At 37.6% G+C, this 14,104-nt stretch overlaps 1 protein-coding gene across 2 annotated transcripts in view; it reads right to left on the minus strand.

Annotated features, from left to right (window-relative positions):
- ACSS3 (acyl-CoA synthetase short chain family member 3) overlaps positions 1–14,104 on the minus strand; it is a 59,523-nt gene that overhangs the window by 22,940 nt on the left and 22,479 nt on the right. For both annotated transcript variants that reach the window (XM_032207522.1, XM_032207521.1), the window contains exons 7-8: positions 9,477–9,628; positions 6,053–6,156 (exon numbers count right to left, since the gene is read on the minus strand). In XM_032207522.1, the coding sequence (XP_032063413.1) occupies positions 6,053–6,156; positions 9,477–9,628 (256 nt within the window). The remainder of the gene's footprint in view (positions 1–6,052; positions 6,157–9,476; positions 9,629–14,104) is intronic.

The following is a 14,104-nucleotide window of genomic DNA, read 5'->3' on the forward strand; positions in this document are numbered from 1 at the left end:
TTTTAAATGACAAATGCAACAAAGGTACACATTTAAGAGCTTCCACAAAATGAGCCATATTTCTGAAACAAAGTTTTAGTAACAACTACCTTACTCAAATCTCATCTAGGTAGTTCCATTGGTTTCACTTCATTTCATATTCTAACCTTCAGTTGTGTAGATGAATGCCTCCCACCTCAGCTGGGACACAATTCCCCACCTTAAAAGTGAATACTGCATTACGTTGCAAGTTGCATGAATTAAATATATTTTAATTTTTTTAACGAATGGGCAGGCATTCCCATACTATTAGGCACGCATGCAGTGCTGAGTATGACTGCTTCAAGCTTGTTTGCATAATATAGGAATTACCACATTAATATCAACTTGACTGTGGAGCCATATTAATACCTGTACAACAACAGCTGTGCACAGCTAGTCAGAAGCAGAGTATTTGCCTCATTTCTTGCAGATGTACAGAAGCTTAGGAAAACCACAAAATAAGCTAAAGCTATTTGAAAATCTGAAGCCTGTTTCTCAAAAAATCCTTTTTTTTTGTAAAGTAATATATTTTCTGAAGTGCCAGAGTTTCCATGCTTATTTTTAGAACCGAAAGTCAGATAAGAAACAAGTAATTTTTGAAGTATTTTCTAAATGTTTCAAAGCAGTTGTAGGCATAATGCATCAATTACCATGAATACGTATTACACTTGTGAAGGCCAAATACTTCTTGTATAACAATTCTATTGCTGTATTTGATCCATTCATTTAAAAATAAAATCAAACCCCCAAACTGTTAGAATTCCCTCAAGGCTCTCTTTCATGATTTTATCCAAATACAGAACATATTTACAGACTGTGCTGTGTGGAGCAGTATCATACATACATACAAGACCTCTGAAGATTTCAAAGCACATCCAATCAAAATTGACAGTATAAATGTGCAAAATACAGCTTAGTAAGCTATATATATCAATTAGCTTAGTTAAATGTTGGTGGACCGTGGCAATTATCAAAATTAAGTCCTCTAAAAAAGGAAATATCTTCAGTCATCGTGAACTGGCAAACTAGTCACAAAACACCTGAAGCTTATGCATTAATTTTGTAATAAACATACCCGGCTCCTTTGCTATCCAATGGTAATTTGGAATGTATATCTTATAACTTGCACATTGTGAAATGTGGTTCTGTGGTCATATCTTGAAGAAGTCAGATAGCATGTTTAAAGATGTCAGGAAATGCACTGAATTATAATATGCTTTCAGACTATAAATGAATTTCAGATTTTTATTTCCTTCCTACTGTAATATCATAACTGATACATGATGAAGTACTAAGAGATAAATGGAGGTTATAAAAAGTAATTATACATCTCAGTGCTAACAGTTTACTGTTTAATCGTTTGGGGAAATCTTAATATATTGTATGCATCGTAATACTACCAAGATAGAAAAGACAGATAAAATTGCTACTGTGCAATTCACAATATTTTTATCTGTATCTGGGTTTAACACCTTAGATACTCCTGTTTGCTCTCTACTTTCACTGGGCAGCTCTAAATCTTGTAAAGGATTGTTCCTTACAAGCAGTAGACTCATGCAGCTTCCTAGGAGTGTTTCTGTTCTCACATCATCAGAAAAAAAAAAAAAATCATCTACTTTACACTAATGAGGGCTTTATTCTCTGAGCTACAAAAAAGCAGTTGCCATGCAACAAGACTGAGATCAGCAACCTGTAACACAAACTGGAGGTGCTGCCACAGCTTGTCTCCTTCGGGCACTGGAGGCTGCTCTATTCTCACTTAACACACTAGCTCCAAAAGGTGTCCCCTCTTCTTCATTTGCCTATCCAGGGCACTGTAAATGTTGTTCATGGATGAGCTCCGTAACTTAAGTTTGCTTTACAGTTCTTTTATTCTCAGTCATCTCAACCATACAAATAAATTTTTAAAAGCAGAAAAACATGAATAATGCTTCATTCATACTAACGGATGCCCCTGGCTGCACATGGAAAGGCAATCAGAAGTGATTAAGATTAATAAACACTGAGAAACTGAAGTCAAATGGGAACAGAAAAGCTTAAGGTACTTTCTAATTATTTTAAATTAGAAAACGTCAAGTGTACGTAAGACAGAAAAATGAAATTGTACATGAGATAGCACGTTTGATACTAAATTTTTATCAACACAGAAGAGGTGCTCACCAGCGGGAGGAAAAAAAGAAAGAACACCCAGGTGGAAAAGAAAGAAAAGTGATTTCCCAGGAATTTAAAGACAAGAGGTACATGTTTTTGTTGTTTTGTTGTTGTTTTCTAATTTTTTTGTTTGTTTGTTTTTAGTAGAAGGACCTGGTGTGCTTACTGGCTAACATGCTCAGAGTACAATCAATTCCATAAATAAAAACAATAGATTCCCCCCCACAGCTCTTTCACTGAACTAGTACTGTCTTTGCAATCTGGAATGTACATGTGGATTCAGGTCTCCCATGTCCCATGCTGAAGAGGTGCTGTTTCCCCTCTCTTTTTCCCTCCACATGTGAATGTTAACATTACTAAAATACTTGGAATGAGAGGCACTGAGTGCTCTTCACAAGTTTAAGAGATTGGTTGGCTTGCCCAAAGCAATTTAGCCCAAATTACTTGGCTCATTAAAAAACTGAAGTTACATTAAATTATGTTGGCTCCTTGAAATTACATGAAATGAATAGAGTAGAGTAAAGTAGAGTAGTTCACTTGGAAGGAATACCTGTGTTTCTCCTCTCCCTCAACTGAACTTGTAACAGGTGTTCATGTAATCCATAACATTATGCTCTGAGGCCTCTGCAATTCAGGGCTAATTAGCTGCAGAGTTTTCTACAGAGTAATTCCCAGTTTTGAAGAACTGTTTTGTAAATTAGTTTCCATCAAAAGCTAAATATGATTCTAGTCTACAGGATACAAGTGTCTTTAAAAGCAAGAACAAAATGTTTTTCACTGAGGAACTATCTGATAACCTAAAACAGTCTGAACTCTGAAAGAAATCTCTGCCATCCATCTGAGCATCATCTTCCATCTGAGCTCTAGATGTTTTGGTTATGTAACTCCACAGCTGCAACTCTGGCAAATTAAAAAAAATATTTAAAAAAAAAAAAAAATCCAAGAACTGACTCTTTTGCTGCAAAAGAAACAGTTATCTTTTGTTTAATTTGCCTTTCCTGTTGCCTCTTTCTCTGAAAATTTCATCGTATTCAATGGACTGAAATACACATCTACACAGTTTGTCCCAGGCAAAGCAGAGATGACTGAAGAACATTGTGCTGCCAGGACAACACAATAGAAACTGAAGACGGGACAAGACCATGCTGCTTGGAGACCACATTAATAAACTGTTCCGCTTACATAGTAGGAGGAAATAATTCATTGAAATATATTACACTGTGTATATTTTTATACTGAATTCAGTGGTACAATTGTTCTGTTTGCATAGTCCCAATAAAATATCAGTACGACCAGTAGTCCTGTGGAACTGGCACTGGATCAATTTGCCCAGATAAACTGTGGATACACCATCCTTGGAAGTGTTCAAGACCAGGCTGGATGGGACCTTGGCCAACCTTGTCAAGTCCCTGCCCATGGCAGGGAGGTTGGAACTAGATGATCTTTAAGGTCCCTTCCAACCCAAGCCATTCAGTGATTCCATGAAAACTGAAAATGTGCAGTCTTCTCATAGTTCTGCCTGTTAGTGAGCTGACACTCAGAACACTTAAGGCAATCATATCACAACATGAAACAGCTGATTCTCCAACTTGAACCTCCTACCTCCATTTGCATGCTCTGTAACTTAGATTCCCATAGTATAAGTACACAACTAAAAAAATAAAATAGCGTCGTGTGTGTGTGTGTCCCAGAAAAACACGTCTCTTGACTGGCATTTTATACACTTCAAATTTATCCCTGAATTTTTTCTTTGCATCCTGTATTTATTAAGAAATGGAAATTTTACTTGCTAACTTCTAAAAGTGTCAAAAAAGGTATAGAAGACTCGTTTTATTTCTTTCTGCTACAAATACTGAATAGCTACCATGGAAGCAGCTAGGAATGTTTAACACAAGCTTTCAGAGCATCTGTGCTTCCGCAACTCTTCACACCTTCATTACTGTTGTTGTTGTTGTTGTTTAATTCTTGATTTGAAAGCTAGACCCAAAACCAATGTAATCCACATTTCTTTGTGTACTGAGACCACTCCAAAGAATTTGACACGGTGAGTATAACTTAGACATTGTTTAGGTTATTTCAAATAGATTTGGCAAAGTTCCTTGTGAAGCTCCTAGCAGGAATACTGAAATGCAGCATCATTCTCTATAAACATCCTCATACACAAAGAATTAGAACAAGGTATGAAAGACACTTTTCTGTTTTCCTTCACAAAGACTCAAAATACCACAAAACATATGTAAATATGACATAAAAATCTATCTCTGAGCACAGAAAACTGTCTTCTAACACTGATTTTGCAGTGACTTCCTGAATAGCTTGTGGTAGGTAAGATACTTGTCTTTCTCAATTTAATGTCTGCCAGACTGGAATAACTTCAGTTACTTCTGCAGGGTGTTAAAAGAATTAATTTACTTGTGTTTGGACAATTACTTTGAAGATGAAAATTGCTATTTAAATACTAAGTGCCATTTTGTATATATAAGCAAAAACAAAACACCTGCACAAATCTAAAACAAGATTATCCTCTCCCTATGTACAGATGAGTACAGGATCTGAAAGGGCTGTTCTTTCATTCACTGCTATGTCTCCAAAGAAAACAGCAAGTGCTAAGCAGTCATTATTTCATAAAATCTTACATGCCTCTTATTGATCCTGTGAGATGCATTGCACATCTTTTAAGGTGTGCTTACTATATTTAGCACAAATATTCAAATAAAAAAAATGTTATTGATGAAGATGTTGACACAAATCAAAGCTGTAATCAATTGGGCTTTTCTGGTATAAACATCTTGAAGGCCTCTAATGAAAGCTTCTTTTCATTTCAACTGCTTCAATTCACAACAATTTCATATACTCCATAAATATTTCAAAGACAAAATGAAAGACTTTACCTACATTTCTAAATAGATGTTTTACATTTCTTTTTCTCTCTCTTTTTTTTTTTTTTTTTTTTTTTTTTTTTAATACTTTAGCATGTCAAACTTTTACTTCCTTCCACTCATTTCTGCCTTCAAATAGTGACTCGGTCACCTCTATTCTGCAAATCTATCCCTTCCCTACTTATCTCAGTCATAAGCAAGGTAATAGAAATTACTCCATCTTACAAGAACTACTGATAACACAAATACTAGACTCTTCCACCATCTTCTGCTTTAGCCTCATTTGAAAGAGTCAACAACTAAGACAAAATTGCATGAATAAGACTAAAGTATTTGGGTAAAATCAATGGTTGTCACCCACGACTACATTTGCTTGGGTTTCCATCCTCTTAATCCTCACCCAGAGGCTCTCTACTGCATCATCCCTAACAGCCATACAGTCTTATCTCTCCCTTCTGTACAATGCAACACCTCCATCTCACCTGTCATGCCTATCTTTCATGAACAGCCAACAGCCCTCCATTCCAGCATTCCATTTGTTTTTAATTACACAAAATATACGTATAATATATAAACTTACATACATACATACATATATATATATATATACATACACACATACAACATAACTTAAACATGAAAGCTTCTCCAAACACCAAATTTTCTGGTATGAAGAAGTCAAACATACAAATGTATACAATTAAACCTGGAAAAATACAGAAATAATGCTAACTTTTTTTAAAGATAGGGATCAGATAATGCTTTTGTTTTTCTACATAGCTTTTAAAAATGCCATGGTTTAAATATACCCTGTTATTAAGTTATTTTTCAGACCACTTCCAAAACAAACACACTCTTTCTGCTGAATTTTTATTTTCACTATTAGCCTTGCCTATTTCAATGTTCATGGAAACACATAGCTGACCTACCTGCAGACTCAGGAACCAAGTCTGAAAATATTTCATCACCATATTTTACAAATGATAGTTCAAAACACTCACCAGTTTGCCACCAGTGGTCTAAGACAGGTACCTTGAAGACTTTTTTTGACCATTCTAGTGTGTCCACATCACAGTGCTCACCAGCTACAAACAACATTCTGAACCTTTAAAAAAAAAAAAAAAAAAAAAAAAAGTATTTACCTTGATCTGGACAAGAAAGAAAAACAAGAATACAAATTAAGTAAACATCTGTGGCCTGTGTCCCAGATGGGATAAAGACAAAAGGGGAGGGAAGACTGATATTCCTTGTATGCTCTGAGTAACAATCAGAATCTTAGCTATACTCATTTATGCTACCTGATACATCATGTAAAAGCAGGTTTATTTTCAGAATTCAAAAAACTATATCCATTATTTCTGAACACATTTTAGACACCCTTGTATTTCTTTCTAAAGCAAGCACATTAATATCTGGTATCCGATGAACATGCTTCAGTCTCCAGACTCCCTTGGTATAAAATGGCAGAACATTCACAACTGATCTAAGGCAAGGAAAGACAATTATGCTATGGAACACAAGCTACAAATTTCTATTTGTATCTTAATCTAATCTGCAGTGTTATTTCCCCATTTCATGCACAACTGTCAGTTGCCAGTCATTTGGAAATCAGACCTAAACAGTTCATAAGAATTAAGTCAATTAAAAGATGAAATGTGATTCCAAACAGGGGAAGAGTCAATGGGTCAACGTCACAGTTACCTTGTGAAGATGAGAACAGATTCCACAAGCCACCCAGAATATACCCAGGTCATGGAATTTGGGTGTTTGCTGCTTTTCAAACACAACAGGCAGCAATACAATTAGATGGCCTGCTTAGCAGCACTGTGAGTTATCAAAAAAACAGGTCTGCTACAGATCCTGTAGCCATATGAGGTTGAACAGGGCTTTTATCCTGCAGTAATACAAATTAAAAATCTCTTTTGCTGTTTAGCATAAGTCATGTTTAAGACACAGGTGATGTTTTGAAAGCAAACAATTTTCAAGATTTGACTCCAAAAGCCAACAAGGATTTTGAAGCAGGCACACCATAACCTTTGGAAACATCACACATAATTCTGTGCAGATGTCAATGATGCTACCAACATTAGTTTTTAACAGGGACTTATTTAATTTATTTCAAAAGAACAAAAATCTGTTTATCATTCAATTTACTCCTGTAAATCAAATACTGCTGTGTATACTGGAAGCTGGCATTGTCTACCACCCCTGTACCTTTCAGCAATAGTCTTTTTTATTTTTTTAATCAGATTGAAAAATAAATTGCCTTAACCTATATCATTTTTAATAGAAGTTTTCAAGAATTAAATGTAACATGGTGGAACCCTCTTTCAGGGATGCATTCCTAGACATTTGACTTAGTCTCTAGAGTAAGTAGGAATACATTTTGTCCCACATGGGAAAAAGACATCCCACTTCACAGATTCTGCACCAAATAATGGAGGAGAAAGTATCATAGATCGAGAGTATCAAGTAAAAGTGTTAATACAAACTGAAACAGAAAATTATCTTGACATTGGATGGAAAAGTCCATCTAAATAACACCCGAAAGCAAGAATTTTCCTAGAAAGAAAATTTTAATCATCTGTTGGATTCCACTTCTTAAGAACTGCAGCTTAACCTATAAAATAACACTCACTGTAACTAGCTAGACATTAATATTGAAATCGGTACAGGATAGCCAGTCTAATTTAAGCACCTTTCCCAATTCAATAATATACATGACAGTATCACACATAACCAGGAAGTTAGAGCCATGACTAGACGTTACAGTAAGATAATCCTTATCTAACATGGAAAGAAAGGCAGGTAGAAGACTGTCAGTACTACATTAAGAAGACTTACAGCACTACACTGGGATTCAGAGAACAGTCACTGGACTTGGACTTACCCACAGGTGCAAAAGGCTTTGGATTTTGCATATAAGTGACTAAAGACAATCCACAAGAATACTAGATACTAAATGCTTCACTAGAGGAGAAATTGTGTACCAAGATATTGCATAGCCCAAAGCTGAATGAACTCTGAGATGACTAAATCTGTGCGCAAATGAAGAAGCTCATGAACTATGCACTGAGTAGGAATGACGAAATACCCCTTTACATCTGGGGCAACTGCTATCAGCAAAGGGACCCTAACTCGCCTGGAATTCTTTGGTCAGAAAATGCAACAACTTACAGAGCAGGTTAGCAGATTTTCTTGTCAATTATTACTCCAATTATACACTGACTCATTTTAGTCACTGCCTAAATAAATGCTGAGAAATAGCAATTAAATTTTCTAGCATCTGTATCATTTTCTTGTCACTAAACATCACAGAAGAACAGGGCATTAGGGTCTCAAATGAGCTTGTTCCCCATTTCATGGAAGGGAAATGATTGCTGACAACACTCAAAATAGACAGAAGAAAGTAATGATGAACTTGTAATGAATACCTGAGGAATAAATCCAGCTTACTGATAAACAAAACTTCCCAGAGCAATTATGAGAATGGAGGTCTAATTAAGCTACATAGCTTTACATCTTCCAGTTCTCTTTGGAGTAGTGTGATAAAAGATGTTCATGACTGAATACTGCCTACAATCTGACACGGCCCTTGTTTGATGCTGAGCAAATTATTCAGCTCTAAGATTGTATATGGTCTAAAACCACATATTTTTCATTTTTAGAATATTTGGCATGCAATGCTGAAATGTGATTTGTAGAAGTACTAAACACTCACAGATGCATCAAGTCAGTGTGAGAGGCATTTCAACTATAAAATGCTAATAATGTATTTTAACCATATAATGCTAAAAACTTGGAAATAATGGTAGTTCAATAGCTCAGTCTGGTATGCAAAATTAATAGAAGACTTTTACCTTAATCTCTCTGTGCCTCAGCTTCTCATCTGCAAAACACGAATACTACTCTCTCATCTCACAAGGGATTTGTGAGGATGAACTCAGTCGTGATTTTGAAGCATGAGATAGCACGGCGATAAAAACTTTAAAAACAGCATGAAACAGCAATGTATAACCATAAGCAGTGACTAAATTATGGGGAGACAGATATTGACTAGCTGCTGATTTAATCAACACTGAAGATCCTGTGAACTCAGAGAAGTGGGAGGTCACGTGGGAAAACAGTCCGGGATTGTTTAATCCAAGTCTGTATTACAGGGTATAAGCACAGTGGAGTAAAATGGAGGTAAAAGTGGAGTAAAATACCTTATAGATATATTTCTAATGAGCAATTAAAGAGTCATCTTTTTAATAGCTTGCCTTTTCTCTTAACCGTCAATATAAATTCACAAGCAAATACATATACACCTAGACTATATTTGAATTCTGTTATACATAGGTGGGCAAAGCCCCAGACATTGCTATTCTTAGCTCATTCAGTCTGCTTCTGTAAGAAAATGCTTCCAGTGTATCCTTAGTTCACCTTTTCAGAGAGTACTGCTTTCCCAGGGCTGCCTCAGGGTCCTGCTGACGGATTGCTCTAATTGCAGTTGGTGAAGTAAAGAGGGCAGCTACTTCATGCTCTGCTAGCACGCGGAAATAGGCACCAGCATCTGGCGTTCCCACAGGCTTTCCCTATGGAGAGAATAATTTAAAATGTCACAGGATAAAAATACTTCATAATTCCTTGACAGTTCAAGGCTTGAACGTGTAATAGTAGTGGTAGCACAGCAACTGAAGTAATTTCAAATAAGACTTTAAAGAAGGATTTGTTAAAAATAATAATACATTAAGTGTACTCACTTGCAAATTTCACAAGCTTTGGACATAATCTCTGAGAACTAAGAAAAATGGGACAAACAGACAAGCAAATGAAGACAGCCCCAAACAGCTGTTATTACACTGCCAGCAGAGGGAGTCATGCCTACATCTGTCCTTACATCTGTCAAACAGGTTGTAAAACATTCATGGTCCCACTGACCTAGGAGTCTGTGGACACAGTGGCACTTCAGCCATACCCTATGCACAGAGCTACAGGTCATAATGCCAGCTTTTTGTCACTTCGAATTTGTCTCTCATTTCTGGAAAAATTCCAACTCAGCTGCTTACAGCTGGCTTACTGGTATCTTTGTGCTGCTATCACATGAGAAAACTGGAGAGAAGCCAAAGATCCCTTTAACTGTGTTAGCGTGGTATCTGCTGGGTTTGTTTGTTTTTAGAAAACTAAACATTGTCTTGAGCTACAGGGCATAGTCAGGAAAATTGTAAACAGAAGTAATTGGACATGACAAATTGTCCACTGGTAAATAATAATAATAAATAATCAAAAATATTTTTCCATGGTGCTGCAAATATGAAAAGCAGTCAGCACAGGATCACCTAACAACAATCTTTCTATATGTGTTACTGGAATGAACAAATTGCTCCACACGTATATCAAAATGAAAAGATGTTGTTAAAGCTCTGCAGCTATTTCTACATAACCTTTTCACTAGAAAGGCCAAACTTGGAAGATGAACTTTGACAAAGCATACAAACAAGACAGGAGAGACAAACACTTGCAGGAAGCCATGAATAAGGAGAAAGTTGCACCACTGAAAATGTCACCAAATTTACAGCAGTTTACCAGCCACAAAACAAATTTATACCTCCACCAGCCTTGTGTAAATGCAAATTTGCAGTGTGTCCTGCTTAACACACATCACCCACGTTCATGTATTTTATTACTTTCAAGAGTTACAGGCACAGCTTTGAATTTCTAACCAGCCACAGGCTGTATGGTCTGGACATCTGCCAGTAACGTTCAAGAAACTTTTCTTTCTTTTACTTTTTTTCCTCTGAAGCAGCACATTTGCAAGAAGACAAACACAATACAACAAATAGATTAATAGGTCCAGTGAAAAAAAAAGTAACATGCAAAACTTTAATTAATACTTTTCAATTTGCCAAGATGCAAATGGAACACAGGCATTTGAATACCTTGAAGAGTTTACTAAATCCCCTACTTTTAGTGCAGTAAGAAGCCACTAGTAACATAGCAAATGCCTTTACAGAATCACACACAAATCGGGTTTGTTGCCCCATCCCAACAGAGCAAACTGCCGGCTGGCTGTGATGCAGGCTCCCAGGTATTCCTTTTCCCTCTCCCTTTTCCACACTGCAAATCCCCCCACACTTGCTGGGCACCAGCTGCAAGACCAACAGTGGCCAGCTGGCAATTTCCAGAGCACAGGATGCCCAACCAAGGCTGGCCACCTACTGCTGGCTTTGCAGCCCTACAGTGAGCTACTGCTGGTGAGAGCAGTGCAGCAGTGGAGGATGGCTGCAAAAGGAAAAAAAGCAGGGCAAATCAGATGGCACAGTTGAAGATTTTAGTGTGTTTTTTTGTAGTATAGAGGACATAATGAGAAGCAAATGAAGAGGGAATAAACAAAAAAGAGTTCCCAGCCAAGGAGGGAGGAGTATCACTAGTGCCAAAAACTTTCTTTTTACTAATAGCCTGTCCTAGATTCCCAAAGAGGCATGCAAAAGGAGATTTCTGTACTGAAAAAAAAAAAGTGTTTTTTTTTTTTTGTTTCATATAACACACAGTTCCCAAACAAAAACCTTTCATCAGATTTTCTGTCCTTAAGCCTTCTCCTCGCACACATCTTCATTGTAATTTTCATGCATTCATCCAAGTGCTCACCAGTTGATGAACCTCTTTATTCAAGTTCATGTTATCTCCATATAATATTCACTATACCCGCAGATGTGCAATGATCTGCATAGGAGTTAAACCTTGCATCACTAACACTAGAATGGACTTCGAGCAAAAAATTCCAAATTTCCATAAACTTCTCATTAACTAATTATGTAATTGAACTAGTACAGCTTTTAGTCATCTTGGACAGAAAAGAACAAACAAACAAAAACCTAACTGTGAGGCAATCTGAAGTTGGTTACTCTGCCCATAATAATGTAGCCTGTAATTTTTAAGCAAATGAAAATTTCCAGAGCCCCTAAAAGTGTTGTGTCTGACCTCAACTCTACCCTCTGGGCTTGGCTGCAAGTGCTCAAGGCCAGGATTGCTATGGAGTGGCTGTGTAACCTGAGGCAAGAGAGCTGGTAGAGGTGTGAGGAGCCTCCCTTGGCTCAGAGGCGATGCATGCTCAGGTCCCTGCCCTTGGTGCCTGGCCAAGCCATGCTGCAGTCCTGCCTGTGCCTCACACCTCCAGCGAGCTCCAGCTGGCCCAAACCCTGACCTCAGCTTCAGTTTGGAGAAGTGCAATTCTCAGACCTAGGCGAAAAACAAGTAAAACAGCAAGAACTGTGGAAGTAAAGGAATAGAAAATTCCCCTGACAGTCAACTGGAAATAGTTCCCAATAAGGCAACACTTAAAATTTTCATTTAGGGAAAAAAAAAAATCTGGCCTAGCTGTAAAATATTCTTACTGATTCTGCAGAAAATGCTCTCCAGTGCCTTGGCAGTTGCATAAACAAAAACTGACAAAGGCAAAACGAATCAGGGACAGTGCAAATTAATTTCAGACCACAAAAAAAAAAAAAAAAAAAAAAAAAAAAAACACTACTACTAAAAGTGCCAAAGTATGTTCTCATTTATCATACAAAAAAATTGTAGAGTACTGCAAGATGCCATGAGAGGCTTATTATCACATGCAGTTTTGATTTTTAAAAAGTCACTGCTACAAAAAGTACAGCACAAGGTAACTGAATTCAAAATATGCTGACAGGTTGCTGAGTCAATTGGGGAACGTAAGCAAATGAGATGACTCCACTGCATTTCTGCAAGGATCAGCTCAGAACCTGATGCAATATTTGCATCAATACTGCAGACGAAAACTTATTAAAAAGAAACCACTGTCAGTAGTATCCGTGGTTGGCAGGAACTGAGATGGTGGTGACCAAGAACAAGGCAGTCAGGAAGAGTGATCTGCATCACCCAATTTTAAAAAAGAGATGTAGGAGATTCACTTCTTGAATCAGATAGGATTCAGGTAGAAAAGTCTTTCTTTTAATAACCTACCAAGAGACTCAGAATGACAGACAGATAGGAATGTGTTTCTTTCTGGAAGTACCTAGACTGAGCACGTAATTTATCAAATGTCTACCAACTGAGCACACATCCTCAGGCAGAATGCGTTGATGGATAATGCATGATTATGAAAGAAAATTCATAGACAGCAAGGATGATCAAGGGGATAGAAATGTTCTCCTGTGGAAAAAGAAGCTATTGGGATGGATTACTTGAGGAAAAAAAAAAAAAAAAAAAAAAGACATTAGGAAAACTATAATAAAACAATCAACTACACGTCAATAACAGCTCAGCAATTCCCTTTTTGCCTGACTCATAACAACGTGAGGCTATTCAATTAAAGATAAACTTCAGCTCATGATGAGGAAATTCTCTCTGCATAGTGAATAGTATACATGGAACTCAATGCCACTAAAATCTGCTGACACCAAGGAGGTATCAGGACTCAAAAGAACATCTTCATAGAGGTGTTCCCCCTTCTGCTGCCAGCCCTGCTGCCAACCCCTCGCTACAGACTTGAGATGACACATCCTACTGAGTTCACTCCACAAATATGACCAATATGGGCAATGGCAGAACTGGCAAACTCCAGGGACAGTGCTTTCTTTGAAAGCCGATAATGGCTTACAAGAACCACAGCAAGGCTGGATGTCCCACGCAGCTAAGAAATGTGCCAAAGTAGAGTAAGTGTAAACCCGGACCCTTTGGTTGCTGCTGCTGCTGTGTAGGCTGTAGGCTTGTTGCAAGAGCAGTGGCTGGAAGGACCCCTGCGAGAGCTGTGGGGAAGGCTCCCCAAGCACAGAAATGTCTCACTGCAGCTCTGTGTGGGACTACAGCTCCTTCTCTGTCCTAAGACCACTCAAATGAAGTCCTCAAGGCACAGCTCCTTGACAGGCGTAGGCATCGTCCTCTTCCTTTCGCTGGCTCTAATTCTACATCCTGAGCATTGCAGTAATGACAACGCTGCTGTCTTCCTGGCATTACAGATCACAAGAAGTAACTAGACTTTCTCTTCCTGCTGCCCATTTGCTTGGGATCCAATCCTCACAAACAACCCAGAGTGGGATGTGAGACTT

Source organism: Aythya fuligula, chromosome 1 (assembly GCF_009819795.1).
Source record: "Aythya fuligula isolate bAytFul2 chromosome 1, bAytFul2.pri, whole genome shotgun sequence".
NCBI classification, from domain to species: domain Eukaryota; kingdom Metazoa; phylum Chordata; class Aves; order Anseriformes; family Anatidae; genus Aythya; species Aythya fuligula.